This window comes from Netta rufina (assembly GCF_964035555.1).
Source record: "Netta rufina genome assembly, chromosome: Z".
NCBI classification, from domain to species: domain Eukaryota; kingdom Metazoa; phylum Chordata; class Aves; order Anseriformes; family Anatidae; genus Netta; species Netta rufina.
The window spans coordinates 7,662,954-7,688,919 of NC_140126.1; the positions used below are offsets into that span (position 1 = coordinate 7,662,954).

Genomic DNA, 25,966 nt, shown 5'->3' on the forward strand with positions numbered 1-25,966 from the left:
ATTGGGAAAGGGGGGCAGGAAACCTGTGTGGATGAGCAAGGAACTCATTGATAAGATCAGAAGGAAGAGGAAGGTCTATGAAATGTGGAAAAAGGGCCTGTCCTCTTGGGAGGAGTATAGAAGGGTTGTCAGGGTCTGCAGGGATACGACAAGGAAGGCTAAAGACCACCTAGAGATGAGGCTTGCAAAAGACATAGAAGATAACAAGAAGGGTTTTTTTTTTAAGTATGTAAACAGTAAAAGGAAGACTAGGGATAATGTGGGTCCCTTGCTGAACGAGGAGGGTGTCCTGGTAACGGGAGATGCTGAGAAGGCAGAGATCCTGAATACTTTCATTGCTTCAGTCTTTGCTTCAAGGACTCCCCCCCAGGACTCCTTGACCCTGGAGGGAGGAGAAAGAGTCTGGGAAGTGGAGGGTTCCGCCCTTGTTGACAACGGAGTGGTTTGTGAGCGTCTGAGTGGGCTCAACCCACACAAATCCATAGGTCCCGATGCGATGCATCCACATGTGCTAAGGGAGTTGGCAGAGGTGAACGCCGAACCGCTATCATCTTTGAAAGGTCTTGGAGAACGGGTGAGGTGCCTGAAGACTGGAGGACAGCCAATGTCACGCTGGTCTTCAAGAAGGGCAAGAAGGAGGATCCAAGAAACCACAGGCCAGTCAGTCTCACCTCTGTCCCTGGAAAGGTATTGCAGCAGCTTGTTCTGGAGGCCATCTCCAAGCAATTGGAAGAGAAGATTATTATGAGGAGTAGTCAGCATGGATTCACCACGGGAAGTCATGCTCAGCCAACCTCATTGCCTTCTATGGTGGCACCACCAGCTGGGTAAGTGGGGGGAGAGCAGTGGATGTCATCTACCTTGACTTTAACAAGGCTTTCAATACTGTCTCCCATGACATCCTGATAGCAAAGCTGAGAAAGTCTGGGATAGAGGAGTGGACAGTAAGGTGGGTTGAGAACTGGCTGACTGGCCGAGCTCAGAGGGTGGTGATTGGAGGAGCAGAGTCTGGCTGGAGGCCTGTGACTGGCGGTGTTCCCCAGGGATCGGTGCTGGGTCTGGTCTTGTTCAACATCTTCATCAACGACCTTGATGAGGGAATAGTGCCCACCCTCAGCAAGTACACCGATGACACAAAGCTGGGAGGAGTGGCTGACATGCCAGAATGCTGTGCTGGCATTCAGCGAGACCTGGGCCGGCTGGAGAGATGGGCAGGAAGAAACCAAATGAGGTTTAACAAGAGCAAGTGTAGAGTCCTGCACCTGGGAAGGAACAACCACATGTATCAGTACAGGCTGCGGGATGACCTGCTGGAGGGGAGCTCTGGGGAGAAGGACCTGGGGGTCCTGGTGGATGACAGGTTGACCATGAGCCAGCAGTGTGCCCTTGTGGCCAAGAGGGCTAACGGGATCCTGGCATGCAATAACAGGATCATGGCCAGCAGGTCAAGGGAGGTGATCCTCCCCCTCTACTCTACCCTGGTCAGGCCTCACCTGGAATAGTGTCCAGTTCTGGGCTCCCCGGTATAAGAAAGACAGGGATCTCCTGGAAGGAGTCCAGTGTAGGGCCACAAAGATGATACGGGGCCTGGAGCATCTTCCCTATGAGGAAAGGCTGAGAGACCTGGCTCTGTTCAGCCCTCAGAAGAGAAGACTGAGAGGGGATCTCATCAATGTGTATAAATACCCGAGGTGTGGGGGACAGAGGGATCTGGCCAACCTCTTTTCAGTGGTTTGCGGGGATAGGACAAGAAGTAATGGCCACTAGATGGAGCACAGAAAGTTCCGCACCAACATGTGAAAGAACTTCTTCATGGTGAGGGTGACGGAGCACTGGGACAGGCTGCCCAGGGAGGTTGTGGAGTCTCCTTCTCTGGAGATATTCAAGGCCCCTCTGGACGCCTACCTGGGCAGCCTGCTCTGAGGAACCTGCTTTGGCAGGGGGGTTGGACCTGATGATCTTTCAAGGTCCTTTTTGACCTCTTCAATTCTGTGATTCTGTGAACCACCACAAACCTACACAAGGAAGGTTTCAGGTAAGATAACAGAAGAAATAGGTATGACTTAGATATTACAGACAAGGGCTACACCCAGAGAAAACCCACAGCAGGAAAAGAGAAGCTAATAAAGTTGATAAGCTTAAAACAAAATATGGGTTTGTTTGTTCTAGTAGCCTAAAGAGTCAATTATTTACATTCTTATAAAACCAATCACAGAATCGTCTAGGTTGGAAAAGATCTCCAAGATCACTGAGTCCAACCTCTGACCTAACACTAACCAGTCCTCCACTAAACCATACCACTAAGCTCTACATCTAAACATCTTTTACAGACCTCCAGGGATGGTGACTCAACCACTTCCCTGGGCAGCCCATTCCAATGCCTAACAACCCTTCCCATAAAGAAGTTCTTCCTAATATCCAATCTAAACCTCCCCTGGCACAACTTTATCCCATTCCCCCTCGTCCTGTCACCAGGCACATGGGAGAACAGACCAACCCCCACCTCGCTACAGCCTCCTTTAAGGTACCTGTAGAGAGCGATAAGGTCGCCCCTGAGCCTCCTCTTCTCCAGGCTGAACAAGCCCAGCCCTCAACTACTCCTCGTAAGACTTGTTCTCCAGACCCTTCACCAGCTTGGTCACCCTTCTCTGGGCTCTCTCGAGCACCTCAATGTCCTTGTAGCGAGGGGCCCAAAACTGAACACAGTACTCGAGGTGTGGCCTCACCAGAGGGACAGGGGGACAATCACTTCCCTAGCCCTGCTGGTCACACTGCTTATACAAGCCAGGATGCTGTCGGCCTTCTTGGCCACCTGAGCACACTGCTGGCTCATATTCAGCCGACTATCCACCATCACTCCCAGGTCCTTCTCTGCCTGGCAGCTCTCCAACCATTCCTCTCCCAGCCTGTAGCTCTGCTTGGGGTTGCTGTGCCCCAGGTGCAAGACCCAGCACTTGGCCTTGTTGAACTTCATACAGTTGGCCTCAGCCCATCGGTCTTGCATAATATGCAAATACGTAACACTGCAAATTTATAGCACAATAATTCACTATGTAATTTTAAACTCTGATTACTTCAATTCCAGCTCTCCAAAAACTTGGAAAATAATTTTGGAAAAAAAAAATATATTTTTTTTAATTTGGAAAATAATTTTATTAGTAACTATTACACTGTAAGCACACAGAAGTGCACTTAGTGCTGGAAATGTCAATCTACAGTGTCCCTCTAATAATAGAAATCATATGAATACCCTTGAAACTTAAAAAGACTGTGAAAGTCAGAAGTTGCCAAGGCACTTATTGAACTAAGAATATACTGACTTAAAAAAAAAAAAAAAAAAAGGAACTCTTGTAATATTTAATCTGTGGATTTTTGCATGTTTCACATTTTAGGATTAACCCCTTAAAGACTATTCAACTAAATTCAGACTCCTAACCTACCACCCTAAAGCTAAATCACAAAACTGAATTAATTTACAAAACACAAGCATGAATTCTCACGCTACATATTTATTACTAGCCTAAATATAAGGGGTTAATCTTCAGTTAAACATGCCGTGTCCACACTACTTCTTCATTAAAAGTTAACAGGTATATCAATTTTGGTAGTTTTATTACGTGAAACACATATTACCCAGTCAACTATTTCAAAACTAGTGTGAACACTGCTGAACTCTGAGAGACAAAGACGAAAAGAAAAAAAAAAAAGCCAAACACAAAGTAACAGGAGATGCTAGGACTATGCATCCAAACCCCCTCCTTTATAATGTATGGCAGGTGTGACAATGAGCTTTAGAAAACCTTGGTCAAAAATCCTTCCGATGTCTTGGCAGCAACCCCTGACAGGAATCAAGTCCCTCTGCTAGAAGGCTTTGGACCGGGGCTGTTAGCTAAGGATGGAAAAAAACACACGCGCACACACATATGTGTTTATAAATATGTACACTTTGTTTGCTGAAGGAAATATTCCACAGCAGGGGTTAGAGCACTTTGAATGTATCAGATTTGGGAAACTGTCAAATGCACAACACTGTAAGGAACAGTAGCTATGCAGTTAACAATTTTATTTCACACTGTATTATTTTTTTTTTTTCCTTTTATCTTGTAATGGGATTATTATACATCAAACACGATTCTACTCCAAGTGCAAATCTCAGTCTCATCTTTATTCAAACTGGTTCTTCCGGTAAAGCCTTCCTTATCACCTGAACTAGCTTCCCAAGCGAGCTAAAAAAAATGAAAACTTTAAACCATTGTAAGACACAGAGCATGAGAAGCTGCAGTAAGAAAAAAAAAAACAAACACATACTGTTAACTCTGCAGCAAATAACCAGCAGTCTTCAAAATAGGGCTTTCTTTGCTGCAATAATTTGCAATTCAGTCTTCTATTTTCTCTTGTTTCAAGAGTGAACTTTACTGCACATCCATTTTATTCTGCTCAGTGTCTTGAAGAGAAAACTAACTTGATTTGGCTTGCCTAGAGGCAGTACTGCATTTGGCAGTGAATAAACTCACAACGATCATTTTAACTCAAGTGTGGGTCAGACAAAAATACAGGTTTGTTTCCTTTGGGGGGCATAAGTTAAGGGATTGATTGTAGGCATTTGAAATTTATTTTTAGTCTGCATCATAAAATTTTAGGCCTGAAAAAATTCAATTGAAATTGAGTATTATGGCAGGAATCAATATTGCACTTTTGCATAGTACACTAAGAAATTAACATAGTGTTTAAGGTTAACTTCTTTTAATGATTAATCTAATTTAATAATCAAAGCTTTTAAGTGAAAGTATTCCTTAAGGACTTAAGCAATATGCAAAGTCTGATTCAGACAAACCAAAAGTCACGTGACACTTAAAATTGCCAAAAACCAAGTAGTATTGGTTGGATGTGACAGTACATGTACAAAGCATTTATAGTTAGGTATGATATGTGTAGCTTAAAAGTCATGTACAAAGCACTCAAAGACTCTTCAGAAGTCATCCAAACTACAGAACGCATCTTGATTTTGTTCTGATTACATAGGATGACTTTGTTAACCCAGTTTGCCTTTGATGCACTAGTCACAGCTACAGAACATTTACTAATACAGTATAAAACCTCAAGTATTTTAGAGGACATGTAATGATCAGATGAAATTAAAAAACTGTGGCTTATATAAATATGTATATACACAAGCACATGTATACATAAACAAACACAATTTTTCAACCTGCATGAGAAGCATTAACACCAGATTTCCTATTTGTAGGTTCATTGTCAATCACCAGAACCCTGTTTGCCATGTCTTTCAACTATGAAAATACAGGATTAAAAGGAAACAAAAGTTAATTTTATCTGACCCGTAAATAAAAAGAACCAATGTACTGCAGACATTAATCATGCTTGTTGGCTTAAAAGCTTTTGGAGCTTTGAAAGTGTTACAGAACAGACCCTAAAGCAACACTGCTGGCACCAGAGAAACTGTGGACTTCAGAAATGTAAATTGATTTATAAACTCAACCTTCTTCTTCAGCTCAACGACAAAGCCATTTCTTACACTACTCGTCTGGGTTTGCCAGTTGGATAGAAGACTGATTGTAATACCAGGAGCCTAAATATACTCAAAAAAGCACTCCAGACCAAGAAGCAACCTCAGAGAGCTGGAAAAAATCGCACTGTCTTTTAAAGTTAGAAGCACCATTACCATCAAAATTATTACACAAATGTATTTTAAGTGGTACTGCTAATTGGAAGTGTAAGTGACGGTAATACCGATCTGGTTTAAATCCAAGACCATATGATTTGTTTTTCTAAAATGATAAAATCTTTATCTGAGGGCAAGACTGCTCTACAAAGCCAGTTTATAGCCACATGCTGTAAAATACTTAGTTTTTCAAATTATTTTATAAGAGGGGAAAAACACTTAAGTTTGTACCTTTTCCAGAAAGCTGAGGTTGGACATAAAGTTACAATTTCAAAAAATTAAATAAATGCATCATATAAACATTTGTTTTAACCAACTGTTGTCTACTAAGACTGGTTGTTGAAAAACAAGGTTTCAATCAGTATTAGTTGTGCCAGCATGTTACCTTCCAGGACCTTAATGCCACCTTAAGCAGAATAGATAAACATATAAAATACATAAGAAAGAAGTAACGTTTTTAACAACTTCCCAACCTCCATCCCTCATGTTCTCCTCCCGAACGACTGGAGATGTCAGCGTGATAGTAACTTGCATTTTGGGTTCCACATATGAATTTAAAATTATTGCTGCTTCTGGGACTGCACACTTGATATCATATTTCTCAGTACTTATTACCTAAATATTGGGAAACAGAGATTTCTATCAGCAACAATAAAAGTATGGAGAAGAAAATGGACTTCAATGTAGTCTTTTTAACAGAAAGACAGAAATGCAGCATTAATTATATGAAGCAAATACCTCTGTATTCAAAGAGGTCACAGTATATGCAATTAAAAAAAAACGTATAAACATGTAGATGCACATAGATCTGTGAACTGACTTACTGTTATCAAATCATTAATGAAAACACACAGCAGTCACCAAGCACGCAAAAGAAAGAGGAAAAACTACCCATATAGGAAATTCATATGCAAAGTAAATTACACAGCATAAATTTGGACAGCATTTAAAAGAAAGAAAAGCCTCAGTGCCACTTGAAATGTCAGTTGGGTATTATTCCTGGTCAAACATACGAGTCTTTTTTAAAGACAAAGCCTCGGTGATTCTCCTCCTTCCAGCTCTCATTTAGAGGTTGGGTACTGCTAGGCACATTTTATACCTGGCTGTCACATCTTCAGACGAGAACAAAGATTACTCTGCATTTCTTCTTGCTACTGATTTAATAGTTCTAAATATCTCAAGAAGAAGCTGTAGGAAACTGTCATCTCGTTTTACAAACTAGAAGCCAGTTCTCTACAAAGACAGACCAGGATGAGCAATTTTCAGCTTTTCTTGCTTTATTACTTTGAGCAGGACCCAAGACTATTTCCTAATTAATCTGATCCTGCTAATGCTTCTACCATGCCACTGATTCTGCTGAGCAATTTACCAGACTGTACTGAAACACTGGTGCCACAAGAAACCTTTCTATAATGATGGTGGGCAGGCTTTTTTTCAGTAGGGAGCAATGGAGTTAAAGACTCAATATTCATTTGTTATAGGAATATAGCAAATAGTTTATATGCGTTCCACTGAATGGTCTAAGACAGCCTTTTTATTTTTTGGTAACTTTTAAGAATGGTGCCACATTAAGAAGCTACAAAACTTAATTTGTTAACTGTGGAACTACGAAGCATACGTACTGGAAGCAGACTGGCATTAATGGAGAACTTTGACCCTAAAGCAGTAAGCTTTCTGTAACACTGCACAAATTACCTCTGTCACTGGTGGTAACTGGACAACAGAAAGTCATCTTCTGCTCGTTTTTGTTTTCCAATCAAATGAAGTCTATTAAATGATGATTAATACTACACCACTAGCATAAACACCTAGACACTTAGACACTTGTAAACACAATGTACAGAAAGCAAAACATGCAGCGTGGTCACTGAATTCAGATGGAAACACTCAGCAAAACAGAAGAAATTCAACTTGAGCTATGGAATGCAGTAGTCAGCCCTGCAGACACATGACTTGGACAGATGTTTTTAATTATTATTATTATTATTATTATTTTTTTTTTTTACACAGAAACTTAAAAAAAAAAATCAGATGAAAGAATCTGAACTGTACTTACTGCAAGTTGTTTGGGAAGACTTTCAGCAATACGACTGAGTAACATCTTTGAAGGCTTCTCAGCACATAACAAAACAAGATTGACATTCCTGTCTCCACGGAGCAGCAAACCTTTAGCCAAAACACCTACCCGTAAAACTCCTTTCAGAGCTCTGTGAAGTAAATTATAGTCAGAAGTTGCATTTAAAATAGTATTTAAAGTAGTATTAAAATTTTAAAGCTAGTCCTGCAGACAGAAAAACAAAATGGAATAGGAATATTCCACATACTCTTGAGGACACAGTCCTCATCAAAATTTACTTAGTCAGGTATAAAAACCTGAACAGAACAGGACCCCAGGAAGCACTGAAAACAGTACAAGGAAAACCGTAAGATTTTAGAAACAAAAGGTGAATTTCTTAAAAAATAAAAATACCTGTCTTTACTGCCATCTTTTTTATCATCTCCCTCTTTGCTCTTGTTTTTTTCATGGTCGGTCATATTGTCAGAAACAAGTTTCAAAGCACGCTCAGTAATAGAAACAATTTTTTGGACTGCCTGAAGTTCCTCCTCTGTTGGATATATTGCTGCGTGTTTGGTCATCACGTAGCGGTCGTCAGAGGAGTCAGGGCGGCGTACAGGCTAAACAGAGAAAAAAAGTGTATTTCTGAAATGTGACAACATTTCAAAGTTCACAGAATATTCAAGCCTCAAATGACTGAAATGTAACAAAACATGAACTGAGATGTATTTAACAACTTACACTGCTCACAAACAATCACGTTTGAAGAAAGATAAGCTGTATCAAAATAAAACCAATTATGAAATCTCTAGATCCAAAGTACTCCTCTCCCCCAAAATAAGTATCTATTGTCTTTTTATTAAATGGGAAATACTTGCATACTTATTCACTGCTGCAAAACAAGGTATCTATAGTTGCTGTTATAGAAAGAAGAATTCAAATAGCAAGGTGCCTCAGGGGGTCTCTAGTCAAACTTTCTGTGCAAACCACCGTCAGCTATAAGATCAGATCACATTGCTCAGGGATTTATCCAGTCATGCCTTGAAAAATGCAAAAGATGGAGACTGCACAACATCTCTGTGAAAAAGTTACTTCCTGTATGTGGTCTGAACCTCTCTTGCCAGTGGCTAGATCCCTCCACACAGCACGTGTGTTGCAGCCCCCAGTCATTCTGGTAACCCCACACTGAACCTGCTATTATTTATCTATGTCTTTCTTGTACTAGAAAGCCCTAAACTGAGTGCAGTATTGCAGTTTGGGTTTAATGAAAGCAGATTGCTTTCTATCATCTATTGATTATGCTGCTGTTAATACAGATCAGGATGCTGTTGGTGTTCCTTGCTGGCAGGGCACATTGCTGGCTCATGTTCAACTTACTGTCTGCCAAAATTCCCAGGTTCCCTTTAGCAGCTCTGCTACCCAGCCTGTCATTCCCCAGCCTGCACCAATGTAATGGGTTACTCAGTCCCAAGTACAGCACTAGCTATTTGTTCTTGCAGAATTGCATGAAGTTCCTGCCAGCCCATTCCTCTGTCCATCTGGATGGAAATCCTGTTCTCAAAGGTACACGTTGTTCTCCCCACCCTGATGCAATTAAGTTTCACATCAGCAGCAAACCTGATGAGCATGCACTAACTCCATCACCTTTCAGATGATTGATAAGGTACTAAACGAGACAAATTCCATGATAAACCCCTGTGGTACTCCACTTGTTACCAACCTCAAAGGAGAGTAGGACCCACCACTAACCATTATCCTCTGGGACTGATGATCCAACCACTTTTTACACATATATTTGCCCACAATTATAGAATCACAGAATGGTTTGGGTTGGAAGGGACCTTTAAAGATCAAGAAGATAATGTTGTATAATGCGAACTAAATAAAAGTAATACACAAATCCAGAAAGACTTGTATTTCAGAAGCATCAGTATTTGTCTTCGAGGCATCCTATTGTCATATTAAGTGGACTTATTTTGGAAGAAAGGTTCGTCTACACGGTTTCATTAGCATGTAATTTTTTCTTCACCTTTCCAAATCCTTTATTAAGAAACAATGGAGACATCTCAGCACTGAATAATTTATAGCCCTTAACTGTGCCTCCTGGTAAGTAAGATTTAATTTCTTCTCCTCAAGTTAAACTCACAGCTGGTCCTTGGGGCTGAGGAGGCATTCCTGGTCTAACTCCCAGCAGGCCTAGAGGTCCTGGAAGACCATGAGGATATCCTCCATCTGGTATTCTGCGACGGTCATCCCAGTGATGCTGCTCTTCCTCCATTCTCCTCCAGTACATGTCTTCTTCATATCGCCTGAAGGGCATCAAAGAATTCTCTTTACATAGATGTTAGTATTTCCAAACATTCTAAAAGAATTCTTGGATGTACTAACTCACTCCCTTCTAGTAATTGTGCAAATACCAGAGAATTCCAGAGGGTAAATAAAAATGAATGGCTTTTTGAAAGTGAGTTTGTTTATAGCAAAGTAATTCTAGTAAGTCCACATTCCTCAGAGGGCTCCAACACTAGCAAATGAAAACCCCAGTGAGTTAACGACAATTTAATTTAAAACAAGACAGTACAGAGTTCCCACATCATTTAAAAGAAATAACCACAGAAGCAGAGTTAGTTTTAATCTGACTGCAGCTTTGTCTCATTTATCGATAAAACAACACATTACCTCATTTCCATCCTCCAGCGTTCCTCCTCTTCTCGCCTTCTCCAGTATTCTTCTTTCTGCATCTGTTTCCTCATCTTTTCTTCTTGGATTTTTCTTGCTCGAATACTGGGTTTTACTTCTACTTGTAGATCTGGATTTACTTTTTTCTAGTTCAGAAAAAAAAACGAATGAAATGTTGGTTTACCTCTTGCCATCTCAAAATTACAGACTTTTTTCTGGAATGCTCAACAGGGGAGTAAAATGCAGTTTCCGAACTACACTGAATGAGTAGTTGAAGAAAAATAGCTATCCAGTATTTTAAAGAAATAACTTATTACAAATAGAATGAATCCCCTCTTTACCTACATCAAGAACAAAGTTACTTAAGATTAAAATGTTACATGAAACACCAAGTAATTTGCTGTTCGTTCTGTAGCTGGGTGACTATTCTGTAGCCTGAAAAAAAATCTCCTCACACCTACTGTGTGCTTTTTGACACCCTATTCCTGAAAGGTACCTCATACAGATGTACAGGCATGAGTTACTGAATACATTTTTCCAGCAATTCTCTTCTTTCATCCCTTTCACGATTACACAAGTTAGTTACATCTCCTGAGACCACAGTGGATTCTTCTTACATTGCTCATAATAATCAAAATGCACACCATATGTCAATACAGGTGGCTTTCCATCCAGGACTGGAAAAAGAGCTCCAACGCTTGTTTATCAAGTGTCTTCACAAAAGGTTTATGTGGTCTATCCTGCCCAAATATTAAGCACTGTTCTTTTACACTGTTTGAAATTAATGGTAAACAACACAAAAGAACCTACCGTTGCTTGCATATGTTGTACCATATTTTAATGTTGCAAAGGTTCCCAAAAGCAACATTCAAAATGTTTAAAAAAAAACAAATTCAAAATGCAGTTTTATAGTCTGCCTTACTACTTTGAAGACTATTCTGTGAAGAAAATCAACTAGAAAGTGAATGCATTTCTCTACCTTCTTTAATGTGCTGTTCACTCAGAGTACTTAGCTATTCTTTAAATGTAAGACCGTGCAATTAGTCAGCTGTCATCTAGTGGATTTTCGTATAGCAGCATCAACATTTTAACTAACCTTATACTGAAGTCTGTGCCGCCTCCCTTTTAAGTGCATCTCCTTGGCATTAGGATCATTAAAACTGCATTCACAAAGTTTACAGTGAAAGCGGATCACCTTTCCTTCATCATTTCTTACCTGGAAAATAAAGTTTAACAGTTGTTTTTGTGGGTTTTGTTGTTGTTGCTGTTTTTGTTTCTTGTTTTAAACCCAAAAGTGATGTAAAAATTATTTTAATTTAGTGACATTGGATACTGTCTACTCAACATATGGTAAATTAAAGTTCACACAATAACTAAAAGAAGGCAAACTAGAACTTTCACTTCTGCCAGAGACACCATTGTGCTCCGTAACGAAAAGAGTTCTTCCATTCCAATGAGCACACAGCTTTAAACTTCAACCTGAACATACTGAGTTGAAATTCATAATTGTAAACCTGCAAATAATGAAAAATTTACATCAGATTCTGGTTCTAGTAATTTCATCCACATCTCATACCACCAACATGAAGAGTGCCCCACTCTGCTCAAAACATACACAATACAAAAACGTGAACATTTGCACAAGCCTTTGCAGGTTCAATGCCTTGTTTCATGATGAACAAATTTTCACTGAAATAGTTAAAATACACATTTTTGTATCAATACCTCCTCCACATAGTCATGGCCCACTGGCTGGACATCACTTTGCAAGGCAGCAAGAGTTGTAGGAGTCACCGGTTCAGTTTTTACTTCCTGTTTTATTTCCTGTGTTTGTACCATGGCAACAGGAGCTGTTTTAACAATTTCTGCTGACTTCGTATCTTCCACTTTAATACCTGTTGTCTGAAGTTTATTACCACCTACAAATCAAAACATTAAAATTTTTAACTTCCATAAAATGAGAACGTGATTACACATGATGTACAAATATCAATGTTCTGGCCAAAGCTTTATCAGTCTTCTAAAACAAGGTAAAACTTAAACATATTAAAACTATAATTAAACAGTCTTGTTTTTTTTAATAAGTTTGAAAACATTTGAGTTTGTTTTAAACGTTTAATATTAGTTTTAGCACAAAAACCTACTGCTTTACATGATTTTCATCATTCACTTTCATGATTTTTCAAAATGGGTGAGACTGAAAGGGACAAAGACATTGTAATAGTCTCTTGTCATCATCAAATCTTTTTGTAAATGGATCCAAAAACATGTTTTAAAACCACATAATTTGCATATTAGCAAAGGTACTACGCTCTCAATGTTGCAACTGCATAGGTTTCTCCCTCAAGAGGAGGATAGCTTATTTCAGAACAGTTGCTTCCTATCTCTGTATGTCTATCAAGCTCATTTCAAAAGCTTCCATGTTACACTTCCACTGTTATACGGATGTTTCAGTTGTCCAGTTATTAACTGGCCTGCCTGCCTTGGCAGCCCAAACTGTAAACTAAAATTAGGACCAACTGGATTATAAACTGCAATACTCCATCAGCTACTATGTAAGAAACCAAAACACTCATGAAAGAGGAAGAAGCCTCCAGGAAAGGTCAGGTGGAGACAACAGGTCAGGAAACACCATGAATTGTGAAGCAAAACTTTTATATGCATTTTTATCTTCAGCTATCATTTATTAGTCATGCATGGTTAACTAAATACATTTGCATTTGCTACACTAAGATCTTTAAAAAAAATATGGAATAGGTTAGGTTTCAAAATAAAGACTGACTTCTGTACTTGCCAACAAAGTTTATTTTCGGTGTAGATATTTTCTTTACAGCTATATTAGCAGCAGGTGAAGTTGTTTTGTTGTTGGACGCCGTGTTAAGTGGTGTGTTTGTCATGGGAGTAAGAATTTTCACTGCAGAGGATGCAACAGAGGAGTTCACAGTACTGCTGCTAGTTGCTATATTTGAAGCAGATGCAGCTGGTTTGGAAGCAGATGTGGATGTTGAGGAAGTTGCCTGGGTAACCACATTTGGTTCAGTTGAAGGAATGGGTTTGCCAAGTTTTGTGTGCAATTTTACTACCTATAAAAATAAAGAGAAATTCATATAATGTTCCTGGGACAACCAGAAAAAAAATAACTTGTTATAGGTTATTGAAGCTGTAATGCAAACATTAATATGATGCCCAAAAAAAAAAATCAAGTGATTTGGGCAAAAAAAAAAAAAAAAAAAAAAAAGAACATGTAGAAGTTTTTGTCATCTGTAAGAAGGAAATAGTTAAGTGTCATCTCAGATTGCTTATTTCCATCGCAAATTCAGCATTTACTCCAAAAGCTATGTGGATGAGAAAGCCAATAAATTGAAAGGCCCATAAAACTGAAGGAAGGATTTTGCTCAAACTGTTCTAATGTCACTGTTCTGCTGCTTGGTTGCTTTTTCTTCTCTTCAAAAAGCACAGTAAATTAAATTACTTTGGTTCCAAATATACACCTTAGAAGTAAAAGTTATTTAAATCTAATTCAACGATTCTCTCTTTTGATCACTCTCTCTTAAGTATATTCATTTTGAAAGAACAGCCAAATTACTTAGCAAAACCGAAGAGATTCCTTAGACAAAGTAATTGTTTTTCTCGTTAAGCACATCCACAGAGGCAACTAAGGAGGATGTGAGAGGTATTTTAGAGCTCTTAAAATTCATAGAAAGCAAAGAGTCACATGCTTTGTCTTAACTTCTATCTTAGTGCTTAAGGATATCTAGTTGTCTAGTACTTAAGGATAGAATATTGCTTTTTTTTGGAACAGCTGACCATCACCTGAAAAAGAAATGCAAGCAGTCCATAAAAACCAAACATGCAAAATGAAAGCTAAAGATTAGGAAAGATTTGAATGTAGCAGTAAAAAAATCTGCTAGACACACCGTTAACGCAAACATGTGTAGACAATAATATGCATACAACAGTACAAATACACTTAGTTTTTTTTTTTTTTTTTTTTTCCTTTTTAAAGTAAATCATATTTTCTCCACTGGAATACAGACTGTAACTTTAAGCAACTCTTCAAAATGACTTTTGCAGTAGAATGTACAGGATTCTTCATAGTGTGTCAAAGTAAGAGATTTCTTTGAGATTTCAGTTTTACACAGATGACAATTTAAATTAGCAGTAGACAGTGACTATCTACGGGGAAACATCCACATGTATGAGGTTAATATATACCACACTCCATATACCTACCCAATTACTGGGCACACCACAAAAAAAAATAATGGCTAAACATATTTATGAAAAAAAAACACTAGACTAGTCTAAATTGTATTTGTTCTTGCAGTAACAAAACTGATATTGAGGAAACTTTTAAATGCACTGTGAGATTTCTTTATTTTCATAGGAATGTTGTTACTGATACCACTTTGTACAGTCCACTGAGATAGAAGGGTAAGAGCTGTAAAAGCTGAATATTAACACTGTATTTGTTACTGACATCAATCCTGCTCAAATTATGAAAAAGATCTGTAATATATAAACACACACACACTACAGTGCTATTCCATTTACTATTGTATGACCAAATTCAAAACACAGGTCACAGGGTCACAGCGAAGCCTGTAGTCTTCATTCCAACACGCCTACATATCTGCACCCAGATAGCAGGGAAAGCATGCTTACTTGAAGTACTCCAAACACACTCATTATGAAGTCTACTATTGTGGGGCACTGTTCTGTGCTCCCACAGAGGAATTTTGATAGCAAGAAATGCCAAGGTGTGATGTGTAATTGTCCCGTCCCTTGGTACTGACTCAGCTTACAGTGTTTCAAAGCACACTGTGAACTCCACAGCACCAAACAAGTAGGCTGGCTACCAAGAAAAGTTTTGGAAAGAGTTAGCAAAGACAAGCATGACACTGCATGTACTTACTGACTCTTTTCCCCACCTTATTCTACATCTTCATGCTATGATTTCCACCCTTTCCTTAATACATTCCCTCCTCATTGATGCAGTGACAGTATTTTTCCCCCCCTTTCCCCAAAATGCCCTTCTAATAGTGAGCTTAAAGTTACATTTGAAACAGAAAGCAGAACTAAACATTTTTAAACAAAATTATTCAAATTATTTCTGCTCATTTTCTTTCCTCTAAGATGAGGGGGAAAATATACAACTGACTTGTGTAATAAGAACAAAGAAAGCTCTTACTTTCTGGTGTTTGGCTCCACGGATGTGGGCAGCGTACGCATCTGCTCCTGTACAAGACACATCGCAAAGCTCACAGCGCAACTGATTCTGAGTTCCACGAGCAGAAGTGCTGCTGTTATTGGTGTTCTGGGAAGCTTTTAATGCTGCTTCTTTCTTTTTGTGTTTCTGGCCTTCTAAGTGTTCTTTGTAAGTCTGTTTAAATAAATAATACACAGTAAACCACCTTTGTACTGCTTGTTCATCTTTCAAATGAATACACATAGAATGTAACATAAAATACATGCTTTGTATAAGAACTACTTCCTACTCTGAACCTTTATTTTATATGACATGCTCTCAAGAATAAGCAGGCCACTTGTAAGACCAAGAAATTTTCTTCTCCTCCACCAGAATTCCACTGTTAGAAGTAATACAGTCTGGGTTTTCCTCCCCTACCTGCTCAATTTCTCAATCAAGTACAGTTCTAAAGATACTGTGACTGTAAACTTGAGATGATCAGAAAACTGTATCTCAGTTGCAGTTTCCTGCATTGCATTGAATTATTCTCAAATTTGCATTTGCCTCAACCTGCATGATTACACTAATTAAGTGTATCCTGAGAGCAAAACAGTTTGATTCAAAAGAAGGTAGCACATAAAGCTGTGCTGAAAATGAAATGCAGGAGTTGATATTTGCTCCTATAACAGCAATGGCAACCTAGAGAGATACAGGGTGGGAAATAATGATATATTTACTTAAAGAACTGTTGAGCCAAGCACACGCAGATCTTATGTGAATTGGTATGTGCTTTTTTACACACTTTTACCCACTGTGAAACTAAACTGGATTGATGGAATACAATGAAGAACAAATTTTCAGGCTTAGCATTGACAAAATGTATATAATTGAGTAATATTGAAAAACTTATTTTCTAAGACATTTGCTATGCTAAACAAGCAAATCAAATTCATAGTTTATAATACTTCTGAAGTTCAAAATATTGTTGAAGCTTCTCTGTACAAGCTAACAGGATGCATCTTTTGTCTTCTCATAGTAACTCTGTAATAGCACACACTTTCATTTAATTAATTATTCCTTTAATAAAATTGCAGAATTGGTCTTTAAAATTTAACAAATGTTCTAAAGTGGGTCATTTTTTTAAGCTGAAGAAATTACAACAAAAACGTATAGCAGAATATTACATAATACAGGTACCTGTGGTCCAGCACAGCTGATCTTACAAACATCACAGTAGTGGATCTGGGGTGGTTTGGGAGGTTGTTTTGGTTTCAGTTGCTTGTTTTGGAATGGTGCCTTTTTAGTAAAGGTGGTCCCTGTCCAAGCAGCTGTTGCAGCAGCAGCAGCTGCTGCTGCCGCCGCCTGTTTCTGTTGCTGCTGCTGCTGCTGGTAATAGGATGATGCAGCTGAATACACAGCAGCTTCATAGCCAGAATAAGAGGTACCTCAAAGATCAAAATAAAATAAATATTACATCACTGTACATAACACAGTAGTTACAAGCATGCTGCGTAATAGCGTGTGGGGTATAAACAATTTGTTGATATCACATTACACATTCCAAGTTTTTCTTGATGTTTCACAGTACACAAATATACAGCATACTACTTGTATTGGGAATATTTGAATATATATATTTTTTTTGTCATCCTTGCAGACACACAGTTATGTTGCTGGATATATCAAAGCATCCCTAAAGAATACATGAAAATTCCTGGTACATCTGGCAAGACGGAGTATGATGTAACAAGAATAAAGTATTTCTCGAAGCCAATTGGAATGGTCTTTTGGAACCAGATTCACTGTTCAAGATACAAAATTAAAAGGAGGACAGAAATTATGTAAAGGGAGGGGAAAAAAATGAACAGAAAAGACAGAACTGCTAGTGCTATTACATTCTACTTCAGTGATTTAAATTGTTTTAGTGCAAATCTGCTTGTCTGCTAAAACCTCTGCAGCACACTCGACATATGCATTCCTTGATTTCTAGTATAAAAGCTGAATAAATCAAGGAAATTGGCCTTCATACCTTTGAGCCAGTTTTCCCATAAACTTTCTACATCTACTGGTTCAAATATTTTAATCCTCTGATCAAGTTCTCTTTCAAGGAAGTCCCTTTAAAATTCCTTTTTAAATAGAAAACAAGAGACTTCAAGGTAGCTATAACATGCCAGTTGATCACCATCTGGCTATACACCTTAATTTTCTTTTCACCTTTAACTAGGATTTGGACCCCTAAGGTTTAAAGGAAAGTGGTTTCGTTATTTTTTTAGCACCCATTCTCCCCCCATTTTGGGCCAATACATCCCCAAATTACAAGATTTATATTGGATAAATATAAATCCTCTCTGTTGTTTGGTAGTATCATGCTCTCTTCCAGTTTCCCTGGGTTTTATTTGTGTGGACATGTCTCTTCATTCTTTTCAAACCCCCCATATTTCCCCTCCAAATCTCATAGCAAGTCACAGAACACGGTGCACATACCACTGCTAATACTTTCTATAGTTTCACATGTAACAAAATAGGCATACTTGATCATCGAAACTCTTTTAAAGATAAATCATTATACTGGCAAAACATTTTGATGTAACTGGTTGACAATTCTCAGTAGACTATGATGTAATTGAACACAAATGTTCAGAGTATTTAAATCCTGTAATCTTCTGTAACAATTGCAAAGATCCCAGCAGCATAATATGCAAAACCCTTACCAGAGTAAGTAACCGCTGTTGTACTGTATGTTGCACTTTGAGTATAGGATGGAACAACAGTAGCTGCAGCTGCTACTGGCTGCACAGTAGAGGATACTGGATATATAGAAAACGTAGTTGTTGCTGGACTTGGGGTTGCAGGTTTTATAGCTGTCACTTGTCGCGTTTGTTGAGCTTGAGTATATTGAGTTGCCCCTTGGCTATATCCTGCTTTTGGAGCTAAATATAGAAAACAGAAGTATACAAACTTAGATAGGCTTTAGTTGAATGCAGTGTAAACCATATTAAGTAATGCTTAATACCTAATAATTCTGGGAATTAAATGTAACAAGGGGAGGTGTTTTTTTTGGTTAGTTCCTTTATTACTATTATTACTACTTTAACAGTCATGGTTACATATTGTGCAATTGTGTAACACACAACTGTGTAATTATGTCTTAGGTCACATTAGTAAGCCTCAGATTTATTTATTTATTTTTACTACGCTGTCACGTTCTCAAATGACCTTCTCATTCAGTGGTTTTACTCAGTGGAATATACTCAGCCAAATAACATCTAAACCTTTATATTACTTCTCACTAATGTAAAAAAAAAAAAATACACTTAGTAGCAGCCATGATACCAATAATTAAAGAACTACATATATCATTAAGTAACCACAGAATTACAAATGAAGTCTAACCAAATTATCATACGAACCCATCATTGACTATTTGTACCTAGTTCAGCAAACTTTCTAGACAAATCAGCATAGCGTTTGCCTAGAAGTATGTTTTGTGTGCATTTAATAACAATCCAAAACTCAAAGACAGTTGCTTACAGCAATGTCCCAGTAACGTTCAAGTTCTAGATGCAGCATATACTTCTACATATTGGCGAGAAATACATGAGAAAACTAACAAAAAAATCTAGGTAATGTGTTATGTTCAAAGACATATTTTTAAGGCATTAATGTATTACCCATACTATATAATGACAGGAGCTGGAAGGATGCAACCCACCTGTCTGGTAGTATGATTCAGCTACTGAAGGTTGAGGCTGGGCAGCAGCAGCCACAGCCGCAGCAGTTGCTGTTGGCTGTTGATAGTATTGTTTGCTGTCATAAGCTACAGCTGGGGCAGTAGATCGAACATATGAGTAGGAATCCTAAAAATTTAAAAAAAAAAAGAAAAAAGAAAATAGTAATTTTCTCCTTAAAATAAGGTATCTAGAGTAATAAAGATCATTAGAGTGTCAAAAAAAAAACAAAACATATTTCCTGCTAGTCTATACTAAAGGAGATATTTAATAGATATATATTTATGGAGACAATATATGTAGATATATGCATTAAAGAAATTAAATTATTAAATTTGTTCACAAATAGTTCCATACAAAAGACAATCCTGGTAATTTCAGACTTAATATAGAAATTAACCTCATGTTTCTAAATCACTTTCCCTTCCACACTATTTTTGTAACTGAAAAGCAACTGGTTTCTGTAGTTTTTTTCACAGGGACTATATCAAATTCCTAAAATATATGAAGGAAAAAACAACAATTTTGTGATCTCCACAAAATGTGACTTCCATAAACAAAAAAGTCACATAGTTAAAAACATCACCATATATTTGCCTTTCAAATCCCATAATCAAGAATATTTTTTCTTGGTTGTATTTTTTAGAATGTGGAAGTGACACTTTTCAAGCTTTCTTCTTTTTTTGACATATCAACTGTTCCATGAGGGAACCATAACTAGTCTAGACGGGCAAGGCAAATAGTCTATTCAACACGGCCAAAACTAAGAAGATGGTAAGTAAGCTTAGAAGAGGTAATCCTGGAAACCACTATATGCATGTACGTGTATTTTCTCATCCTTATCATATTTATGGTAAAGTGTGACTAACTGACTGACTAGTGGGTAGCAACACATGAACTACATTAGCTGAAGTCTACTGACACATGAAATTTCATTTCCAAGAAATATAACAATACTCTCTTCCATCCAACTCCATAAAATGGAATTGTTTTTCTCTTTAATTTAGGTGACCCTCTTATCTGTCTGAATATATCTTGTAACTGACTACCTTAACGACCTTGTGAGTATACACCCAACTGGAAGGACTCCTAGGTTACATACAATGCATTACTGTATCTAACAAATTCTGAAAACTGGACAAAAAAAACTGATAACACAGAACAACACTACCATCCTTTTAAACAAACAAAACTACTAATTAGAATTTATATAACGCCTTGATAATTTTATAACTAATATATTAAGGACATTACATGGGACATACTATTTCAACATCCTCTGCCTCATTAGTAAATGCAAATTTTAAATGAGCCATGTCACAAAATTTATAAAATTCCTGTGCATAAACACACCAGCCTAGAGATATCCACTGAAGACGTGGACTAATTAATGCTAATCTAGAAAAAACACTGTTAAAAATACAAATAAAGCTCACATTTCCAATGGAAAACTACCTGGCCACGTAAAACCCCCACTCTTTCTGCATCTAAAATGCCCGATCTAAACCAATGAGCTAGGATATTGATGTGCTTATACACCTGTATTATGTGAATCTAGACAGACAGGAAAAATTGCAACTTCTAACTCTCTTCTAAAAACTGAACAGGAGTAAACACGTATGTTATAAAGTCCCAAGATGACCTCTGCAGACTGAACTATTCCAGCTGCAAAACTGATAAAGCATTCTGATTTATACTGCATGTTTATTTATTCGTTAACTGAGGAGGAATATGATTCAGTAACAGGATGCTGTCATACTACGTTTAAGCCACTGCAAGAATGGGAAATTATTTGAGGTACCAATAAACCACTCCTCACAGCCTTGTGTCATCGCACCTTTACCTCTTGCACTGACATCGTAACTGTGCAGAGGCAAACAGATTTAACTCAGCTTATCAATCCCATGGAAAGATCCTCCTTTTTTCATTGGTTATTTTTCTACGGGATCCTTTTCCTGAACTGACCCACCTGAGTGCTGACAACTTCTGGACTCAACACAAGGAAGTGTCAACAGAAAACCGGGAAAAATGAAAATAGAGAAACAGTTCCTTTTTGTGGCAGTCTGTAGTCACACAAGGTTAGGCAGTGACCTCACTAGTGCAGAGAGGAAAAAGGGTGCTTTCTCTCCTATGGCAATCTTCTGTCCTCTTATGTTTGCTGCTGCAACTCCTGTGGCACCCAAGAATCTGATGAGAGAACAATTTCTACCTCCCACTGAAAAATTTTATTGAAACATTTCTGTCAGCTAAGTCAGTTCCATGACCTAATTTAACACATGCTACTTGAACATTTAGGCTAGCCAAGACAGCACTACTTTTCTCAGCAGCAGTTCACAAAATCACTTGGAGGTAAATGTCAGTTCACTATTGTGTGAACGTCTTAGATCTCACAGTAGTACTGCTGATAATTCTCTATGTGGGCCACGAGACTGCAGTCACTTCACACAATCAATTTTAGTTGCTGAGTAATTTGTGTTGTATTCATGCTGTGATTCACAGAAGGAAAAAAAAATACAAATACCATCACATTCTCTTCATCACAGGCCTCTTCTTTTTAACATGTAATTTAAAAACCATTTTTTAACATGTAATTTAAAAACCACTAAAAACCATTAAACAGAGTATTTTTTTTTTTTTTTAACATACCTGGTAATTCTGTGTAGTGACAGGAGGTGGGGGTGGTGGAGCTTCTTGTTGCCTCTGTGTGTAACCATAATCTGTAGCTGTGTGTGCTGTTGGGTAGCCTCCATATGCAGCAGCTGTTGCAGCAGCTGCGACAGCTACTGGAGCAGGCCTGGCTACTGCAACTGTAGCTGCTGCTGGGGCATAGGCTGCAGTAACCGTGTGAGCAGCGACTGGGGCCTGGTGGACAGTGTAGCTAGCAACTGTGGTTGGATGGGAATAGGCTACACCCGAAGCAGGCTGCTGGCTACACGGGAGAAAGACAGTAAGTAAATAATTAGATTAATTCAACATATTAAGCTCACACGTAAACATTTCAAAATCCTGGATTTGATCAATACTTGTCTGTTCTACAAACAAAACAGGAATGGCTATCTACCTATGTATACACTTCAATGGCTAGTATTACCTCTTTTCCACTCTCTCAAAAAAAAAATAAACAAGAGTATATTATTTTGAAGTTTCTGTGGATATAGAAGTATCAAGTGGCTGATTACTTTCTTCTTAGAGAAGGTTTGTGGGTTGGTTTTGTGGTTGTTTTTTTTCTGAAGCAGTGGAACAGAAGTCTTTCACTCAATGTTTTAAACCATTATCTTTTAATATCTGACAAGTTTATATGTGCTTCATTAGTTCTTCAATAAAACCACCTGTCAAATTAAGAAAAATACTACTTTTCTATGACAGCTCATTATTGACCTGCACTTGCACAGTAAATGAAAAGTTTTTCAGTAAATCATATTAAAGGTATGAGCTTTTAAAGACTTCCATGAAAATTAGCTCAGAACTCTAAAAGTTAAGGCAGACACACTTCAAAACATACCTCTAATATCAGGCTTTTCCCACTAAAGTTTAGAATTATAAAATACTGGCCACACTTGCACAGGAATACACTGCCTCACCACATGAAGCATCATCAAAAGACAGCCAAATCAAGCAAGAAGACTGCCACCAGAGTTCTGGCAATCTTCCAGGCACACGCTGTGCCTAATGTGCCTTTCTAATATTTGCAGGTAGGACATTAATGTGCCTCTATTTACTAAGAATGAGTAATTACTAACTGTGGAAACAGAAAATTAATAATAGGTTTAATTATTTTAACAGAAATTGATGTTACTTACTTCTGTACCCATTACGATTAAAAGCTTACAATAGTGCTTTTGCTTTTTAAACAAATAAAACAAACTGGGCAAAATATCATTATCTGGAACAACGATATGAAATGGGGATTCAGTGGTTATTCTGATTTTTTGTACGCTTCTAGTACAGTCCAATAATACTTAAGAATCTATATAGGGTTTTACATCTCCATAGAACTACTACAAGCTAATTCAAACTCAATTCCATGTCCATCGAGGAGATAATAGCCACTATTTTAAATAAAATAGAAACTATATTCACTTGAAAGAAAACCAGTGACAAAGTGGAATTGAAAAATGGTTATATTCAAAACCAGAAAGAACAAAAAGTCACAACAGTTTTTCCAAAAGACAGCAATATTCTCCCTGACATAACTACCAGAAACAAAGCATGTTTGTGCTGTAGAAATTTTTGCTAAAAAGATTTCCATAACTCCCTTGTGTTTAGTAATTAAAAATAAAATAAAACTGTCATTCAATTAGAGCAGAACACATTGATTTTAACATATTAAAAAGCCATTTTTATGGCAGAAACACACTGAGAAAATTTTATTACTATTGGACTTCCATGTCTGGACTCTACCTTCTTTCCACCATAGTCCCCTGACATTTCATTTGTTAAAAGACCATTTACAGTACATCCAAATTCAACGCAGCTGTGGGTTGTACTCACAATTATATTTCATTTTATTTTCAGCTTCTTAGCATTAACAGTGGAAGGGTAAGACCTAAAATACTTTGGTGTAGCTCCTACCACCGCTTGAAACAATTCCTCCTACCTGATCTACATAGGTAGGGCCTTTGTTTTGTAAGCATATGGTCAGAAATCAGACTGTGTCAGAACACTCATGAAGACTATTTTAAGATAGTAAAAGTGAATGATAATCTATAAAATTAGGCTGCAGTATCTATGTACGTAGCAGCACAGAAGTGTAAAATATTCACAAGTTCTGAGGTAATTGTATTACATTGGGAAAACAGGCAGCCTTACACTTTCATTTGGACTTTACCTGAACTCATCAACAGTCCAATACTGACAACGAAGGGTCAGTCTTGCTCCACCCCAGCCTCATTCTCGCTCTTCCCTCCTCCCATATTCTGGATCTGGCCATGCCATATTGCATCCCTTGAGCTAGTTCTGCTGTTCATTACTCTAGCAGAAAAGTACAAGTTTTTTTTTTTTTTTTTTTTTTTTCCCTTGGCCATGTTTCTGACATGGTAGAACGGTTAGAAACATTGGAGCTCACAGAGCAGTCTGACTGCCAGAACTGACATGAGGCATATGTATGGAAAAAAAAAAAAACAACTTGGAGGGGGAGACAAGAAAGGGGCCTGCCAAGGAAGCAAAATTGGCTCTTCCAGTTTCATGAAATCAGGCCCAAATTGCTATCACAAAATAGTATCACAGAATCATTAGGGTTCAAAAAGACCTCCAAGACCACCTGGTCCCACCATCTCCCCACCCCCAATGTCACCCATATGTCCCTAAGCACCACGTCCAACCTTTCCTTGAGCACCCCCAGGGACGGTGACGCCACCACCTCCCTGGGCAACCCGTCCCAGTGCCTGACTGCTCTTTCTGAGAAGAAATGTCTCCTCATTTCCAACCTGAACCTCCCCTGGTGCAAGTCGAGGCCAATCCCCCTTGTCCTAGTAACAGCACTACAGTGCTCACACCACATTATGTGGTAACACTATCAGCCGGTTTATCAAAGAAAATGCTTTTATTCTCAGAAATACATGATTAAAGCTACCTGCAAGTTTTCTGTATTCAACAGTGTAAAGAGATTGCGATGGTAATATTAACAAGATTCTACTCAGTCTTACTTTTTTGTTATTTTTGTATTAAATTTCCTTATCATGGTATAGAATTAACAGCCCCAATCATTTGATTTCTAAGGCCAGTACAGTTCTATCACCATTTTTACTTTAGCAAACCTGTTCCCCTCGCTTCTGCAACAACATGCAGAGCTAGTGATCGAGTTTGCAAGATTACAAGAAAAATATTCTAGAACTGGCTGCTTCTTCCTTTTTGAAAGAACTACTTATCGTTACAGAAGTTCACACAATCGTTTCCAAATGTACGGGCTTCCTTTTGCTCCTCAGGTCCTTACTGAAAACCTTTAACATTTAAGATGACCAGACTCTTCCATGTAATTATACCTGTATTTAACGATTTTTCTGCCAACTTTGTCACTTGACTTACATGAGGTTTTATCCTTGTTCAGGGACAAGCGTCTCATCACACAACTTAACTCCTCTCAGGCTATTTGGTCAGACCCCCTGTTCTACCTATCTTTCTTGCAATGCATCTTTGCACCTATTTACTACCTACTCATCTTTTGTGGCTATGGATGGCATCAATTCAGATGAAGGTTCAGCTGTGCTTGCTAGCTACTGCTTTCTTCCCAGTCTGGCTTTCTCAAATAAGCTTCTTGTAAAGCTACCCACGTATTGACATTACTTCCCTCACGTCAAACTCTAAGATGACATGCCATACTAAAGTAAATACTAAATAACAATCAACCAAACCATGGATAACTCCGGTGTAATTATTCCTATTTGACGATCACTCTTCTAATAACCACCCCTACCAGCACGTCTCTACAATTATTTTATTAATCTCTACATTAAGTAATAGTTTTCCATACTGCACCTCATCAAGTATTTCAACTTAATCCCAATAAACAAAACCCAAAGACTTGGGCATGTGATCAAGTTATTAGAGCAACAATGAATATGCCAGCTGAGCTATGGTAACAAAACACGTGCGTGTTCTTCAACACAACAAAGAAAGTAATTCAGTTTAGCTTAATC

The 25,966-nt window shown here is 38.0% G+C and overlaps 1 protein-coding gene across 3 annotated transcripts in view; it reads right to left on the reverse strand.

Moving 5' to 3' along the window:
* The window catches only part of ZFR (zinc finger RNA binding protein), a 47,725-nt gene that overhangs the window by 11,005 nt on the left and 10,754 nt on the right, over positions 1-25,966 (reverse strand). For 2 of the 3 annotated variants that reach the window (XM_084305403.1, XM_084305405.1), the window contains exons 3-15: positions 21,978-22,260; positions 19,316-19,460; positions 18,315-18,533; positions 16,801-17,048; positions 15,607-15,798; positions 13,198-13,498; positions 12,141-12,334; positions 11,512-11,631; positions 10,416-10,561; positions 9,886-10,048; positions 8,154-8,359; positions 7,740-7,890; positions 6,157-6,298 (exon numbers count right to left, since the gene is read on the reverse strand). In XM_084305403.1, the coding sequence (XP_084161529.1) occupies positions 6,157-6,298; positions 7,740-7,890; positions 8,154-8,359; positions 9,886-10,048; positions 10,416-10,561; positions 11,512-11,631; positions 12,141-12,334; positions 13,198-13,498; positions 15,607-15,798; positions 16,801-17,048; positions 18,315-18,533; positions 19,316-19,460; positions 21,978-22,260 (2,510 nt within the window). The remainder of the gene's footprint in view (positions 1-6,156; positions 6,299-7,739; positions 7,891-8,153; positions 8,360-9,885; positions 10,049-10,415; positions 10,562-11,511; positions 11,632-12,140; positions 12,335-13,197; positions 13,499-15,606; positions 15,799-16,800; positions 17,049-18,314; positions 18,534-19,315; positions 19,461-21,977; positions 22,261-25,966) is intronic. The other variant, XM_084305404.1, reaches the window with a different exon arrangement.